Source organism: Sus scrofa, chromosome 9 (genome assembly GCF_000003025.6).
Source record: "Sus scrofa isolate TJ Tabasco breed Duroc chromosome 9, Sscrofa11.1, whole genome shotgun sequence".
NCBI lineage: Eukaryota > Metazoa > Chordata > Mammalia > Artiodactyla > Suidae > Sus > Sus scrofa.
This window is the reverse complement of record NC_010451.4, coordinates 55,710,507-55,728,772: the sequence shown is the minus strand read 5'-3', so window position 1 is coordinate 55,728,772 and position 18,266 is coordinate 55,710,507. Positions and strand designations below refer to the sequence as shown.

Sequence of the window (18,266 nt, the reverse complement as noted above, 5' to 3'; positions counted from 1 at the left end):
GTAAGGAAAACATATCTTGAAGAAGGGGGGACTTGGGTTTCAGAGGGCATATTGGATTCTGATAAAATAATAATCCCACTTAATTGACCACTTTCTCTTTAGAATATGCCTGACAGGAGTTCCTGTCATGGCACAGTGGAAATGAACCCGACTAGGAACCATGAGGTTGTGGGTTTGATCCCTGGCCTCGCTCAGTGGGTTAAGTAAGGATCTGGTGTTGCTGTGAGCTGTGGAGTAGGTCGTAGACACAGCTTGGATCCCGCATTGCTATGGCTGTGGCGTAGGCCGGCGGCTACAGTTCCGATTAACCCCTAGCCTGGGAACCTCCATACGCTGCGGGTGTGGCCCTAAGAAGATAAAAGACAAAAAAAAAAAAAAAAAAGAATATGCCTGACATGAGAATCTGAACTTCATCAGAGGCATGTTACACTTTTCATTGATCCTCACGTGTGAGAGCTTACAGATCCCCAAGGCCGGAGAGCAGAAGACCAGTTGAGTCCTGGTCATTGTTTCTCACGATAGCGCTTCCTCCTCAAAGACTTGATCGTCCCCCCAAAGGATATTTCATGAGAAGTAAGTTATTTGCTATCTCAGATAGGAGCTTCTCCGAAGAGAATACTTTGTTACATCCATGAAAAGAACTTGGGAAAGGTTTTTATGTTAAAATAACAACAGATGCTATCTATGCCCTGGCTAGTGAAACACTAGATGATTCCCCAAATCCCTATATCACCTCTGACCCGGCGCGGAGGCTGGGGGGGGCGGAAATAGAAATTTGGTTTATGAGCATGAGACTGAACAAACTTCTTTGAAATCCTTTTCAGCAACTATGGCCCCCTCAAACATCCTCCCTGTAGAATTTCTAAATCAGTGTATTTTGCAACATAAATGCACTTGGACTATTTTGAGTCCAGGTGACTGCCAGCGGGTCCTCTGGAGCACCTGTGCCCCTAGCCTTTTCTTTCCTAAGTGCTCCAGGACCCTACTCCTCAACACAGCTAACAGGGGTCACTTCCAGTTTCTATCACAAAGGAAGACCTCGTGAGACTGGAGAGGGTGTTACATCAACCAAGGCCAATTTCGTTTTGAGTCTCAGCTCTGCTCTCTGGAATAGGATGAACTGCTGAGTCAAAGTGAGACCGGGTAGAGAGGGGAGGCCCAAAATAGTAATAGTCAAGAGTCTGGAGATGAATTAGAAATGCAAAACCCAAACGGTAAGTGTGAAATGCTACTGAGAAACTGGCGTGGCTGTGGTGGCTCCCCGCCCCGCCAAGCGCTCACCACCAGGGAAGCCCCTCCTCCGCAGTGGGGGGCAGAGCCACTGTCTGGCAGAGTCTAATTGGAAAGGTGCTCTGGAGGTCAAGCTGGCCCCAAATACCTTTCCCACAGCCTTGCACCTCTTCCCCTCCCTCCTCTGAGATTTACTTAAATTGGTTTCCTTTATTAAGATGTAGCAGGACTCATGCTTCCAATTGTCACCATCATTAATGCGGCAGAGCAAGGAGATGCCTACCAGATTCTTGACTTCTCCAGGGAGCCAGTAAGAGCAGCTTTGATAAACACAATGACAAAACACATGCCCAAGGGGGTAGAAAGGTCAAAGTGGACACTTCCAAACAGCCAAGAACCATACCGGGGGCCAGGGTGCCTGGGAGTCCAGGGCAGAGGAAAAACCTATGGTGGCAGAAAAGATGCTCATACAGAGCAAGGAAGGCACATTTCATCTCTGTTACATACTCGGGTAAAGCCCTGGTGCCCCATAGTGTGGTGATGTGGGAGTAGGGGAGGGGGGGAAGATTTCAGAAGCAGCGAGAGGAGCTTACTCTCAGAACCCTCTGCTCCAGCTTTGCCTACCAAGGGCACATACAAACTGAGAAGGGGGTGTGGGCTGTGATGCTGGAGCTCAGATGGACTTTAAAATGGTCCAGGTGGACTTCCTGTTGTGGCACAGGGGAAATGAACCTGACTAGCATCCATGAGGATGCAGGTTCGATCCCTGGCCTCGGTCAGTAGGTGAAGGATCCCACGTTGCCGTGAGCTGTGGTGTAGGCTGAAGACATGGCTGGGATCCCGCATTGCTGTGGCTGTGGTGTAGGCCAGCAGCTACAGTTTTAATTCGAAACCTAGCCTGAGAACCTCCATATGCCACAGGTGCAGCCCCAAAAAGACAAAAAATAAATAAATAAAATGGCCCAGGTGATGCTGATACCCTTCTTCTCCTGGAAGATCAAGGATCAATGAAGCTTATCAAGGCAAGGCATCTCTTACATCTTGTAATTTGAGGAAATTTCACAACTAGATTTATCCAATGAATGTCCACCCACTCTTGTTCTTTCAGTTTCCTGCAATCCTTACTCATCAACAGAGTGTTATTCAAGTTCGGATTTTCTTTTCCAAACCTCTTTTTTTTCCCCTTTATCTTAAAAAAAATGTGGATTCCTATCATGGCTCAGCGGTTAACGAACCCAACTAGGAACCACGAGGTTGTGGGTTTGATCCCTGGCCTTGCTCAGTGGGTTAAGGATCTGACATTGCCATGAGGTGTGGTGTCGGTCGCAGACGTGGCTGGGATCCTGCGTTGCTGTGGCTGTGGTGTAGGCCGGCGGCTACAGCTCCGATTGGACCCCTAGCCTGGGAACCTCCATGTGCCGCAGGTGCGGCCCTAGAAAAGACAAAAAAACTAACAAAAAAAAATGTAATATTAAAGACACTACAATGTGTAATGTGTAAATTATAAAGCACAATAATGAAAAGAACATCTGTGAAGCCACCTAATATGTTTCCGGAAATGCAAGAACTGAGCACCCGGAGTGAGGGTCCTGATTTGGGGGAATCTCATCATATCGTCTTAATGACTAGATGACATCAGCATCCTGGAGGAAGTGGCCGGATCTATGGGTGGTGGATGGAAGAAGGAGGTGCAGTTGGGGAGCCTGTCCCTGATTGGGTGGGGCGGGGGCTGTGCCAATGGGCTCTATTCTGCTTTGTGATTCCTACTAGCTTTGTGCTTTGGGCTTAGCTTATCTGTGCCCCAGTTTTCTCAAGTGCAAAATGGAATGAAAATCATACCAACTACAGAAGCTTGTTATGAAGCATAAAGGTGCAGTGAATAGAAAAGCCCTCAGTGGTAGCTGCATCCTTAGGGTGGGGGAGGGGTGATAAGCATGGTAAGGAAAGGAGGGTTGAAGTGGGTAGGGTCTAACTTTTCCCTACAAGATTACTGCTCCTTGTCCTGGCTCTGTCCTTGGCCTCTTTCACATCAGCCCGCATAGCAAGAGGACCCAGGTTTCAAAGGCCTCCAAGGGGAGCCTAAGCTGATAAAAATGGGGCAAAAGGGTAATGTGGAACCATCACCTTGTGACTGAAATCTGGTCTAGGTGAGCTCTTCCCTGTCTTCTTGGATGGGACTGATCACAGCCTGGGAGGAATCATGTTGGGGTCAAATGAAGGGAAATGTAGGGCAAGTAGAAAGGAAAAGGCAAGAACTGAGCCCATCTCTGGGGTGGATGAGGCTGAACTATCACTCTTGTATTTAGAAACACTGCAAAGGGTGGGTTTTACAGTGAGCCCTGGGAGTAGTTTAAGGCACTTTGTCTATAATTTTTATCCATCCATCTACCCACCCATCCATCTATCTATCCATCCATCCATTCATCCATCCATCCATCCACCCACCCATCTATCCATCCACCTGCCCATCCATAAATCCATTTACCCATCCATTCATCCATCCATTTATCCACCCATCCACCCACCCATCTATCCATCCACCTGCCCATCCATCCATCCATCCATCCATCCATCCAACCAATGGCCCTCCTAAGGCACAGTCCCTGCCTCAAACATGCTTCAAATCTCGCAAGACCAAGGCTGTTGGATAGACCGTGTCGCATGCTACACTGGGAAGACAATGGGTACAAGCAGGGGTGGTTGAGGAGACAGTGTCTGACCTATGCTGTCAAGAGCGAGTGTGCTCTTAGGGTGTGGATGCAAGTGGGGTGCAACAACCGAGGAAGGCCTGCCAGGCAAAGGGAGAATGGAAAACATTCGAGGTTCTGTTTCAAAACAGTCTGGTCGGGAATCCATTCATTTTCGAAAGGCACATTTTTCGATCTGAACCTAAATGGACAAGATTGTCCTGTTGACCAAGGTGTTACACCTGCTGGACAGTGCCTCTGGCCATCCTGCATGGCTGGACCTGGACCTGGACCTGGACCTCTGCAAACATGCACACTCTGGGAAGGGTGGGCGTTGCTTCATAATCCCTCACAATTTGATTTGAGTAGTTGGAGGAGGCAGGACAGAGCAGGGCCTGCTGTGCCCCAGTGGTCGCCCCAGCTGTGCCTACCTGCCCCCAACCCCGGGGCTCACAGCTGACACGCGCCTACCTTGGAATTGTTTCCCTAGGAGAGAGAGACCTGCAGGGGTGTATTTCTTTAAAAATCATCCATTATCAATCAAAAACATGGAAACTGAGATGAATGATCATCAAAAGATACCTTTACACATATTTCCAAAAAAAAACTTCATGGGAATAAAATGTCCCCACTTGAATTATTCCTGAGATGGAAGAGCTCCTTCAAATAAAGGAATTCATGCTGTAACCAGAATTAAACAAAATGCCCCCCAGGAAATCCCTCTCTACCTGCTCCTCACGTGGCAACAGCGCCACGAGTCGAGTCAAGTCGTTTGCGTTGTTATCCTGGAACAAATTTACACTTGTCTTAGGAAACAGGCTAAGTGTTTCCAATAATTTAAAGAAAGCGTGTCCTGGTCTCTGTGTGACCCACACATGCGATAATAGTGCACACAGCACACCCACGGAACAAAATAACAGTTCTTTTCCTCGGAGAAAGGAAGGATAATGGTTACTTAGAAAGTGTCCCAGACAAGCTGTCAAATTGAATTCAGAGAGCTGGAGTCTGACTCCAGGACAAGGCTGGCTGGCTAAATTCCCTCAGGATTGGGGTTTCCTGCCTGCTACAACTCACAGACAAAGATTCTTTGTTTCCAGCCCTCTCTCTCTCTCCTTCTCTCTCTTTCTCTCTCTCTCTCTCTCAATCTCTCTCTGGTGAAAACACACACATTCACACACACACACTCGCATACACACATACTCACATACACACACTCACACACACACACACGCACATGCAGCTCTCCAAAGAGGGTCAGATCGAAAGCAGACAAAACATTAACTCTGGAATTTCAAAGGAAAACAATTAAAAAAACCAAAACGGGGAGCGCAAGCTACTGTCTGTTCTATAATCATAAATCTTGCCTTTGGACCCAGACACAGCGCGTGCACACACACACACGCACACACATCCCTGCTTTTGCCAAAAATGGATTAGAGGTATTTCATCATAAAGGAAAAACATGATGACCCAGCTCTTAACAGGCCCTCCCGTGAGGTCTCAATATCCTCGAATGTTAAGGGCACATCCTCGGACATGGAGCCTGTGGAGCCACAGAACCTGCTCCATGAGAGATGTTATTTACTCCCTAAAAATAACAGGCAATGACCTCACAGCATTACAGCCCTTTTCCTTTGGGTACACGTGTTCCAGACCAAGCCGCAGAGGCCACCCTACGCAGCTCAAGGCCCACGTGGCCCCGGGCCCCTTGGAACACACACAACCCTCACTCCGGATGCTGCCTAGAGCCCACCCCGCGCTGGGCCCCCATACGTTATTCCCTGTGACACACGCAGGGCCCAGGAATCAATATTCTACCCTCATCAACATCTTCTCCATCAAAACAAACCTTATCGGGGCATCTTTGAAATCATGGAAAATTTTAAAGATGTAGGAAAGCAGAGACAAAAGTCTCCTGCACCCATGCAGGGCCCTTCAGCTTAACAAGTACGAACTCGAGGCCAACCTTAGTTCAGCTCTACCCCGACCCTTGCCCCCTCCCTAGCCCATGTTTCTGAAGCAAATCACTGGCTCTGGCTCCTTTACTGAGCTTCCTCTCGCCCAGTGAGAGTGTACCCTCCTTTTAGTTTCCTGTAAGCCACTGAGAATACTGCCCCCCTCATGCTCTTGTCCCCCATGGAGTCCCCATGTTCCCATGGGCATAGCCATGTGATCCCCCCAGACCCCTTCCCCCAAATCCAGCCAAGCACCTGCAGCCGCCATGCAGGACAGACCCAGGTGCCCTGACTGGGGTCTTTGGTGACCCCCTTCCTGTCCTTCAGATGGGGTGGTGCTCCCATCTCCAGAACCCCCAAACTAGGTACTTCCAGAGGCCTTCCATCTTTCACCGCGACCTGTAACAGTAAACCACACAGGCCACCCCACAGGGATGAAAATGCAGGGGGATGGGGCAAGACGCAGTCATCTATCAGCCATCTCTAATACCTAGCACTCAACCACCAACCTGTCTGCATCTCTGACCACAGCCCCTCCAAGGTAGCTGGGGGGGACACCCTATTTCCAAGGCTCAGCCTGGTGTTGCATACATAGTGGTTTCTTAACAAACAAAGAGATGAATGAACAGGGCGGAGGAGGGCAGGAACCCCGACTAGGATGCTGGGTGAAGCTCTTCTCTCCCTGTGTGGTCTTGGGGGTGGGGACCCACGCCTTCTCTGGCCTCCCTCCTCCTCTGTCACGTGAAAGGTTTGGAATGGACGGTCCGCTTCAACATTGAATGATTTTTCATCTCTTCACTACTCTTGGGGAACCCCGTGCAGGCAGCACGTGTTTTTCTATTTGATTATACGCGGTTTCCTATTAGTCTTGAAAAGCGCCGTATGTGTATCTCCCTGATAAGATTTTAAACAACCTGGCCGACTCATCCATATGAGATAGCACGGTAGCCTTCACAGCCCTTGGCACAATGTCCATGGGGGGGGTAAATTCTCAAAAATATCTTCATGATTTTGCAACAACAGTGCTAATTACTCTTGTAGTACACAGAGCAAACATACTGAGCACTTACCGGTGTGTCAGACCCCCCGTTAAGTGATTTATGAGTATGATATCACCTCTGAAGGGGCACTGACAGTGTCCTGATTTTATACATAAAGAAACTCAGACAGAAAAAGAGTAAGTGACCTGAAGGTCACACAGCCTGTTTGAGTCCAGAGCCTCAGTGTTCAACCAATATGCTGTTAAGGCTGAAATATGAGATGAGTACCTGCCTGGGTGAATTGACAGCATTAATTAATGAATGTCTAGGAGGTCAGATGCTCGATGCAAACTACTGTGGACAGAAAGGATAAACAACAAGGTTCTACTGTATTGTGCAGGGGGCTACAATCAATACCCTGTGATAAACCATAATGGAAAAAAATAGGAAAAACCAGGTGTGTGTGTTTGTGTGTGTGTGTGTCTGCATATATATATTATATATATGAATCACTTTACTGTACGGCAGAAATCAACACAAGATTGTAAATCAACTATACGTCAATAAAATAAATTTTATTTTATTTTTGTCTTTTTGCCTTTTCTAGGGTTGCTCCCGCGGCATATGGAGGTTCCCAGGCCAGGGATCCAATCGGAGCTGTAGCCACCGGCCTACACCACAGCCACAGCAATGCAGCATCCAAGCTGCGTCTGCAACCCATACCACAGCTCCTGGCAACACTGTATCCTTAACCCACTGAACAAGGCCAGGGATCGAACTCGAAACCTCATGGTTCCTAGTCGGAGTCGTTAACCACTGCCCCACATCGGGAACTCCAAAATAAATTTTAAGAAACAATCTCAGGAGAGTTCCCTGGTGGCCTAGTAGTTAAGGATTTCAATGTTGTCACTGCTGTGCCTAGGGTTCAATCCCTGACCCTAGAACTTCTGCATGCCTCAGGCACAGCCAAAAAAAAAAAAAAAAAAAAAAAAAAAAAATGTCAGGTGCTTGAATTAAATACGTTGAGATCATGAGGCAAGGCGCAGCCTGGAGGGAGGAAGGAAGAGCAGAGATCTCCCCCAAAACCTGGGCGACTTCAAATGAACCCTGCAATCGCTCTGTGCCTTGTCTCCATTATTGACAGAATGGGGATAATAATAATAATACCAGCCCTGCCAGCTCTTGGTGATGGAGAGAGGTGCAAATGAGATAATGGTTGTGCAAATGCTCAGCACACAATGGTGGGGCGGGCAGCAGAACGGGGTCCTGGCTGTGTGCACAGGCCCGGCCATCTGGAATTCTCCTTGAGGGAACCAGGGCTCTCGTTAGCACCATCTCCAGCCCCAGTGAAGCATTTCACTCCGAAGGACACGGAAAGGTGGGTTCTCCCCCCTCGCTCACCCACACTGAGCGTGAGGGCAGACAGACTTTTTCTCCATTAGGCCAGCTGACTGCAGGCGGCCGCGTGGAGGAGCGGTTTGCATTCCACAGCAGGTCCTGAAAGGCTTCCTGGGCTAGGGGCTAGAGGCTCAGGCTCCGCGGGCCAGGCAGGTTTATGAGTTCCAGAGTTAATAAACAGGAGCTCAGAATCCTCTGACTTTGGGAGAGTCAGAGGTATTTAAACAGATCTAGCATGAGGAGCCAAGGAAATGAAGGTTTAGGATGCAAACCGGCTCTGAAGGACAATCCTGCTGCCAATCCAGCTCGGAGGGCCTGGGAGGGTCCAGGGCAGGAGGCACCGTGGAGCCCCCGGCCACACTCAGGGCGGACACACTCACCCCTGGGCATGGTGGTTGGACCAAGAGGTTTAGAGAGTCTGCAGTCCTGGTTCCAGGACTCCTGTGCTCTTGGAAAGGCCACTTAACTGCTAGAAACCCAATGCCCTCCCAATAAAATCAGGCTACCAACAGCAAGCCCAATACTGTATCCACTTTTTAGATACACATAAGGAAGACACGTAAGGAGGTGATTGCTGGGGGCTGCAGTGATGGACTCAATAAACATCATAACATCCTAAGGACAAGGATGAAAAAGAACTACAAATCCTGGGGTCAATTCTATCTCTTCCTTCATCAGTACACCCAGAGGTCCTGCTTTTCCTTTCCTAGGTCGGTTTGGGGCCAGGAAAGGTCAAGATCAACTGCCCAGTGTATCTCCAAGGAAACCTGGGAGGCTCTGAGATGAGTCTCCCTTTTCTCTTTCTGGTTTGTGTCTGCAGTGACTGAGTGCTGCTCAGTCTTGGCTACAGGCTTAAGAGTAACCTGCAGAGGAGCTCCCACTGTGGTGCAAGGGGATCAGTGGCATCTCAGGAGTGCTAGGACATGATCCCTGATTGGGGGAACTCCATGTGCCATGGGGAGGCCAAACAAAAAAAAAAAGAAAAGAAAAAAAAGAGTAAACTGGAGAGCTTGAAAAATTCCCAAAGCCCACCAGTTACTCCTAGAGATTCTGAATTAGAATTGGTCATGCTTGGGGCCTAAACATCAATATTTTGAAACATTTTTAATTTTCACTTTTGCAGTATGTTTCAGTTATAAATATATATATTACGTATATGTGTGTGTGTATGTTGTATGTACTTTCATATTTTCCATTATAGGTTTTTATAAGATATTGAATGTTGTTCCCTGTTATACAGTAAATCCTTGTTGCTTATCTATTTTATATATAGTGATGCATATCTGCTAATCCTATACTCCTAATTTCTCCCTCTTTCTTTCCCCTCTGGTAACCATCAGTTTGCTTTCTATGTCTGTGAATCTATTTCTGCTTTGTAAATAAATTCATTTGTATCTTTTTGATTCCACATATAAGTGAAATTATATAATATTTGTCTTTCTCTGTCTGATTTACTTCACTTAGTGTGATAATCTCTAGGTTCATCCATGCTGGTGCAAATGTCATCATTTCATTCTTTTTTATGGCTGAGTAGTATTCCATTGCATACATATTTTTTTTATCCATTTATCTCTTGATGCACACTGAGGTTGCTTTCATGCCTTGGTACTGTAAATAATGCTGTTATGAACATTGAGGTACCTGTGTCTTTTTGAATTAGAGTTTTCATTTTTTCTGGATATATGCCCAGGAGTGGGATTGCTGGATAATATGGAAACTTTGTTTTTAGTTTTTTTTTTTTTAAGGAACCTCCAAAATGTTCCCCATAGTGGCTGCATCAATTTACATTCCCACCAGCAATGTAGGAGGGTTCCCTTTTCTCCACATCCTCTCCAACAGTTATTATTTGAAGGTTTTTTGATGATGGCCTTTCTGACTGGTGTGAGGTGCTACCTCACTGTAGTTTTGATTTGCATTTCTCTACTAACTAGTGATGCTGAGCATCTTTTTATGTGCTTTTGCAATTTTTATTGGGGGTAAAACACACATTCATAGACTTGACCATTTTGACAATCTTTCGATGTATATTTCAGGGTCATTAAGTACATTCATGTAGTACGGTTATCACCATCAGAACTCTTTCATCTTCCCAAACTGAAACTCTGTGCCCACTGAACAATAACTCCCCATTCCTCCCTCCATCCAGCCCCTGGCAACCATCATTCCACTTTTCTGATCTTCAGGAATATGCCCACTTAAGATATTTCTTATGAATGGAGTCATACAATGTTTGTCCTAGGGCAGCAGTATTTTTAAAAATTTTTATGGCCATGCTGCAGCATATGGAAGTTCCTGGGCCAGGATGCGATTGAATCTGAGCCACAGCTGCAGCAACAACAGATCCTTTAACCCACTGCACCAGCTCGGGGAATGGACCTGCACTGTAGCAGCAACCCGAACCCCTACAGTAGGGTCTTTAACCCACTGTGCCACAGCGGGAACTCCATGGACCATCAGTATTTTAAAAAAACTGTCCAGTTCATTCTCTGTGCAGACTAGGGTGTGGTGCCAAGCAGGGGTTACGTATGAATTCATCTTTGGGAAGGGAGGAGAGTGAAGTGATGTGCGTGGAGATAATAGCGGGAAATTACAGACAGAAAAAAATCATGGAGAAAATTCAAATCTCTGCCATTTCAGTGAGGTATTGTTTTCATGAAAAGCCAGCTAGAAGGGAAAAGCTGTGTTTGTCAGGGGGACTATTTCAAGCACGGGATTTTGAATCCTATAACCTGCATTTGAATCCTTGCTCTGCTGTTGAATAGCCATGTGCCCCTTAGTGAGCCACTGAACAGTCCTGAACCTTACTTTCTCTGTCTGTAAAATGGAGCTAATTCAACCTACGCCCTCACCCCTATCTGAAGGATGTTACCAGGCTAAAAAGCAGAGGCAAAGCTTGTGAAGGTGACTGAGATATTGCAGAATCCTACACAGATGACAGTGGTGGCTGCTATTACACATGGGTAACAACTGCTTCCAGCCTAAATTATTTTTCTTAAGTGCATTAGCCTTGGTAACAGGTAGAGGTGGCTGGGTCCCATATGTGACCGTAGAATATTTACTTCAAAAATGCTTAAAGTGGAGTTTCTGTCCTGGCTCAGTGGTAACAAACCTGACGAGTATCCATGAGGATGCAGGTTTGATCCCTGGCCTTGCGTGGTGGATTAAGGATCTGGCGTTGCCATGAACAGTGGTGTAGATCACAGACAAGGCTTGGATCTGGCCCTGTGGAGGCTGTGGTGTAGGCTGGCAGTTGCGGCTCCGGTTCAACCCCCTAGCCTGGGAACTTCTGTATGCAGTGGGTGCGGCCGTTAAAAAAAAATGCTTAAAGACTTACACATTTATTTTTTAAAATCTAGTCTTACTTCCTGGGTGCCAATAACCCTCAGACAGGGAGTGCAATCGTTTTCAAGAGAGAAGCTGGAAGGGTGGTTATGTCACTTTAAAATAAAAAGACTTTCGCATTCGATAAATGCATTGAAGAAGCCTTCATAGAAGCATTCACATTCTCAACTTCTTTCCTTTGTGCCCATGTCAGCACCTGTCCTTTGTGACACACAGACACACACACAGACACACACACAGCTCTGGTGCTCTTGATGAACTCTGGGTTTGTTTGGGGCTGTGTGTGTGCCTTATTCAAACAAGATAGAGCTAAGGTTGCAGGATGTCTCCTCTTTATTCTTCCATTTAATATTTTAAGAACTAAAGACAGCTATTAGAGAAAAGCAGAAGAGAGGTAGGGAGGAGGGTGAAAGGGAGGGAGAGAGAGCCAGGCTAGCTTTGTCTTGCTAATGTACTTTGTTTTGTGGATGATGGGCCTTTAGACAGATTCAGACCACCTCACGAGGGGGGAGGCGACAGAGCAGCAAGACAGCTCAAGTGGAAAGCTTTATTGTGGACAAAAGATGCACCTGCAAGGCGCAGACTTAACCGTCTCTAGAGGCCAGGGCCGATGCTGGGAGATAAATGCCAGGCACCACCTGATGGAGGGCCTGGCAGCAGGCTTGCCTGGATCCTGCCGTTCATTCCTTTCTGAAGAGGGGCGGCCACCCACGTGTGCAAGCGGCTCCCGCAAAAGCCCCAAAGAGCCCGGGATGGGGGCGGGGGCGGCGGCATTACAAACGCACAAAAGGACCCGGGGAAGGAAGAGCAGCGGGCAGGTAGAGGAGAGGCTGAAAGCTAGGACCCCTGGAGGAGAAATGAGTCTTTAAGCAGCGCCGTACAAGCCAGACAAACTTGCTTCTCAATGAAGATCTGTATTGTAAGTCCAGTATCAGATAGTCTCTCCTTGGCTCTGCTCCAGCGTCTCACTGGTTAATCCCGGCGCTGTCAGCGGGCCTCAGCCGGCAGACCGGCAGGAGCTCTTTGGGATCTCCCGCTGGCCTTCCTCCCTCCCCTCCTCCCTCCTTTCCTTTCCTTCTTCCCCGTCTCCCTCCTCCCAAGATGTGGAACCCTATCTGCAGATGAAACGGAGTTTAGTAAGTAAACCAGATCAGCGCAGAGGCTCCCTGAAGCTCTTCCTTAGAAGCCAAGAGCTGAAGGTCAGGGGCAAGTCTGACTGGCTTAGTTCGGCCTCTTTATTTGACAGGAAACTGAGGTTCGGGGTAAGAAGTGATTTCCCCCAAGTAAACCAAAGGTGCTCCAACCTCCAGTTTAATGTGTTTGTCACTCTTAACACATTTTCTCTCTTACGGATGTTTGCATCATCATGGTAAGTAGGTCACCAAATAAAAAAAGGTTTGGACTGTAGAATGAGTCAATACAAGGATCGTTTTTTTTTTTTTTTTTTTTTTTTTTAAAATGGCCAAAGCCAATAACTCTGAGTTCGAAACGAAAACAGTAGCACAAATAGGACTGCCCCTGCGTGGGGTAGGGGTGAAGGAAGTCACAAAAAACCAGGAAAGTTTAGAAGCAGATTCTTTACGTTGAATATTACCTCCACGGAATTGTCTGGCCGTCATCTGGTTATAAACTGTTAACAGGAAACAGGAAGTCTTATATACCAAAGGTGTGAACTTGGTCAGGACACCTAGGCTCAATGGGTCTCTGTTTCCTCCATAATCCACAACGATTTTGAACCAAATGGTTCCCCTAGAAGAACTTTACGTTCCTCTAAAATATTATGCTGGGCTAATAACTCCATTCAACCATACCAAAACCTTCTGCCTTCACTCATTCTAAATGTCACATGTGCATTAAAGAAAAAGGATCAAAGGAGAGCCAAGAGCGACAGTCATACTCCTATTCATCCTTCAAACCCCCACTCAAAATGCCCCTCCTCTAGAAAATTTTTCTTTTGCCTTGGGCAGATTTTTTTCGCTCATGTTTTCTCTCCCTTGAGCCAGGTACCATGAATTACTCACTTGTTTAAATGCCTAGAACCTAAACGTCCAGAGCAGGAAATCTCCACAATGTTGATTCATAAATAAGGATGCTGCGAAAGGCTATTTGTCATGTTTGCTAACGTCCTCACTAGTGAAAACTATTTGCTGAGACCATTTTCTTTCTCTCAACCAAACCAAATCCCCAAATCACCATTTTGAAAGATGAATTGGTATGCCTTAAACTTCTTATCCAAAAACCCCAGAAGATGTGGCATTGCAAAAATCTTTGAAATCTTCATTTTATTTCTCTCATTAGAGAAAGCCCCCACCTTTCAGCTTTAAAAGCAAGTAGCATCTGCTTCCTTCCAAGAGCAACATGCTTGGAGTTCTTGTCGTGGCATAGCGGAAATGAATCTGACTCGGATCCACGAGGACGCAGGTTCGATCCCTGGCCTCAGTCAGTGGGTTAAGGATCCCGCGTTGCCGTGAGCTGTGGTGTAGGTTGCAGATGTGGCTCAGATCTGGCCTTGCTGTGGCTGTGGCATAGGCCAGTGGCTGCAGCTCCAATTCCGCCCCTAGCCTGGGAACCTCCATGTGCAGCGGATGCAGACCCAAAAAGACAAAAAAAAAAAAAAAAAAAAGCAATGTGCTTTCTCTCATGGACTACAACCTCAAGGCCTGTCTTTATAATGTTATTACAAGATATTTTACAGCCTTGTTGTGTTTTTTTGCAACTAGCAAGCGGTGCAAGGGGCTATCAGCTTAGGCGTCTAGAAAAGCTGAGTGGACAAGAGAGTTGGGGCATACACCTGAGGTTTCCCGCTCCTGTCTTAACATCATGGACTGTGCCAGACTGGTACCGGGGACAATTCTGAGTCCCTCGAGAACAGACTCACCTTCTTTGACATTCAGCCGTGGGGATGGGTCCGTGTGGGAGGTTGTGTTATAGGCCAACAGTGAACCTGAAAAGGAAGCAAAACGTCGGGTTATAACCAAGACACTTTCCTGGGATCAAGATTTGGTGATGGGATGAGAAGAGAGGAGACAGGGAGAAGGATGGAGGGCAGGATGTCTCTTTGAGAGAAAAAAGAAAACATTAATTTCACCCATGTTGGGGGGGCCGATCACGCTGGACTGTATCAGTTTCCTGGGGTTGGGATTCGTGGAAAGTGGGACAGGATGCTTGCAGGGGGGTGGGAGACACATGAGCCCTCCTGGCAGCCTTGATGAAGTCTCTGGAGTTCTCAGGTCCACACTATGTCATGGCCAGAACACAGGGCTGGGAACTGCACCCCGGTCCTGCGAGCGACTCCACGGGTGACCGTGGGGGAAGGACTTTACATGTCTGGACCTTGATTTCGTCATCAGAAAAATGAAGGGGTTGAACTACAAGCGGGGTTGGCAAACTTTTTGCAAAGACCAGATAGTAAATATTTTCGTCTTTTGCAGGCTAAAGACAGCCTCTGTGGCACATTCCTCTTTGTTTTTGTTTTCTTTTGTTTTGCCCAAGGGCCAGCGTTGGCCAGATTTGGCCTGCAGCCTGCACTGCCCCACCCTGGGGGGAAAGCCCCTCCGTTTCTTTTTGCTCTGGTGCCTTTGGGTTTACAGGTGGCCAAGGTGCTTGCATAGTCACCGTTGGTGGCGGGGATGTTGGGAGCTGGGACGGGGGATGGGGTAGCCGTGCTCCATCTGAAGAGGAACTTTTGTCTCTCTTGACGCATCTGGGAGAGACTATGAGTAAACATAACGCACTGAATTTTATGTCATCACGGAGGGCTGGTAGACAATCTTGTAGAATTAAATGTTACACAGAAGCACTTCAGTAGCGGGCACTAGTCTGGGCATTTTCTAATTTGTTGTTGCTGCATGTAAAACAAAATAAAAAGCAAACAAACAAAAAACCCTCCCTTCTTTCCTAAAACTAGACTTGTTCCTTTGTTTCAAGCATAGCCAAGCGCTTTATTTCAGAAAACATGGGCATTTTTGCCATCTTCCTTGAGGCTCTCCCAGGGAAACTCTGAACAGCTATCAAGAAGGCTGGGATCTGCTTTCACAAAGGATGCAGTAAGCTTGACATGGATGTTTGAGGCTAAAAAGTCTTTCCAAACAATTCTTTTCCTGTTCCCTGGGACTGAGGGGATGGACTTGGGTGCCAGGGCTTGGACTAGGGAACGGGCTGTCAGACACTCCTATTTTTAGTCTCAAGTCATGGAAGGGACACGGGAGTGGAGCGGCTGCCTCACCCAGGCGTGGGCGTTTGGTTGTGTGCCTTCAGAGAAACGGCGTGCCCTTCCAGGCCAGACGCCGGAGAGAGAATTTTGGAAGCATCATCCAACTGCCTAGAACTTACGAATCTGGGCTTGGACAACCATTCCTTTCAGCCCTGAAACGGTTCCAGAGAAGAGAAGAGGAGGGGTGCTGGTGGTATTGAGACAGTGCTATGCCAAAGCGTGGCTACGTGGACACATTTTTAGAAAGGAGACAGTCACGTGCCTGGAACAGCCACCACACAGATGCATTTGGTTATTCCATTCTCAAAAATATCAAGGACCACGTGAGGCACAGGGGGACCCCTTACTGAACATAAACCGCTATGCAAACGAGCGTTTAGAATGAGCCCCACCTCTTATCCCTTCCGAGGCGTGACCCCCATCAATGTACCCAATCTCTCTAAACCAGAGGCTCCTCCTATATAAAATGGGCTAAGAATGAGACCTCCCTGATGTGGTCGTTGTGAGGACTGAAGAAAATAATCCCCGCAACTGCTCAGAACAGACCTTGGCTCAGAACGAGGGTTCAATAAGCGCCAGGTATTATCGTGACTATTTTTATATCCCTTCTGCCACAGCCGCCACAATGACACACAATAAACTCTTTATAAAAGAGCTTGCTGGGCATTTGTCTTGTCCTCCGGAATTAAGTTATGAATGGGTTCTGCTGCAATAAGAAATAATCCTCCGTGACTGGAAGGAGGTTAAGAAGTGGAACCAAACGTTCCGAGGGAAGAGAAAACAGTCTCAGGAGTAAGACCAAGAATGTCTGCCTCCCTGTCCCTGACATTCTCTCCCGCAGGCTGAAACCTCACGGCTGGAGCAAATAAAGAAAAATGATGGTCTCAGACGACCGACCTGCCTGAGTCATTAGTGTAGACATGCAGCTGAGAGCACGGAGCTTAGATAAACCGCATTTATTACATTTCCCCCTCAGTCAAAGTTCTCTGGGCACATGTATATTCCACAGGAAGCTCCCAGAAAGCCAAGAGAAAGGGTCGTTTGACCTCTGCAAAGCTTGCATGAAATACATATTTCATGGTAACCTAGGAAAAGGATTTTGCCCTGAAGACGGTTCTTGGTTCAAGTTTCACTCCTAGGAGGACAGGCTGCCTTTCCCGTGGAGAGGCTGGTTCGGGGCATCTGACCTCCCTCCCAAGGGCCCACATGCCCTTCTCCCATTAGGATTTAACCAGTTCCTCTGGCTGCAAAGGGTGCCGCGCACACTGTCTCCTCAAAGGAATTTGTGCGGATGCAAGAAGCTTCTGCCGGGAGCCTGGCCTCTCACCCTGTGGCTTTGGCTTTCAATCTCCTGCTTTGAGGCTCCAGCACCTTGTCAGAGGAGGCAGGCTGACAAGGGAAGAGGGAAGCCAAGATGCTTGCCGGCTGCCGGATGCTTTCTCTCCTGTCTCTCACTTAGTCCTCGCACGGATGGGGAAATCAACATTCAGAGAAGTCAAGTAACTTTCCCAGGATCACACAGCCAGAAAGCCCAGGAGATAGAACACTCGTTCTGGTCCTGCTATAAAACCTGCTCTCAGCCCAGCATCCTGTGAGGCCTCCCGGCTAAATCTAAGAAACTGACAACGCTCACCTGTGGTGTTGGAGACCAAGAACTTCAGGGAGGAAGGGGTGGTCATGGAGATGGGGGTACATGGAGGCTTCCAGCCTCCCCTTGACCTGGGTGTGCTCATATGAGTGAGTGGCCCCACTTTATGATCGTTCCTTGATATGTGCACTTGTGATGTTCCCCCTTCTCTCTATGCTATGCTTCAATTACTACGTTGGCTCCCTCATCTGTTTCTGTACTTATGTCTGCATGTGCGCATCTATGGATATCGGTGGATTTGGGGCCCTGAGCAGCGTGGAGAGGCGGCTGCTGGCACAGCATGGGCTTCCCAACGTGAAATCATAAGGACGAAATAATTTTCTATTGTCGAGTCTGTCTATCCCTGGTAGAGTATTTGAGATCTGAAAGAGGATGGAAATGAACAGGGTGAAGCTTGCAGGTGTGGGCAGAGCCCCAACAATCGGGCTTTCTTCAGCTCCATATTCCGCCAATGGACGTCTTCATCTCGGACACCTGCAGCCAAGACAATGGCCCGTCTGAGCGCCAAAGCCTTTGTCTCCGACCTCGCAGAGAATGCGCCAGCCTGTGCAGCCTATTGAAGCTGGGCTCCCTTTTCTCCGCGCTGCCATCAAGGGCTCTGGCTGGAGGGTGCGGGCCCAGCCGGGAGGGAGGAGAGGCGTCTCTGTGCTCCAAACAGCAAGCCTGGCGGACTGCCGAGTCCCAGGAAAATCTGGCCTTTTGTTCTCCTTTCCTGGAAGGGACGATACTTCTCCGGCTTGATTGCTGGGACCCATCACCTCTGCCCGACCATCTGAGGAGGTCGGTGGGAATGCCACAAAACGCAAAATGTGT

The 18,266-nt window shown here is 47.8% G+C and overlaps 1 protein-coding gene across 4 annotated transcripts in view; it reads right to left on the bottom strand.

Annotated features, from left to right (window-relative positions):
- Positions 1–18,266, bottom strand: part of FLI1 (Fli-1 proto-oncogene, ETS transcription factor) — a 136,880-nt gene that overhangs the window by 21,012 nt on the left and 97,602 nt on the right. For all 4 annotated transcript variants that reach the window (XM_021063122.1, XM_021063121.1, XM_021063124.1 and 1 more), the window contains one exon: positions 14,471–14,536. In XM_021063122.1, the coding sequence (XP_020918781.1) occupies positions 14,471–14,536 (66 nt within the window). The remainder of the gene's footprint in view (positions 1–14,470; positions 14,537–18,266) is intronic.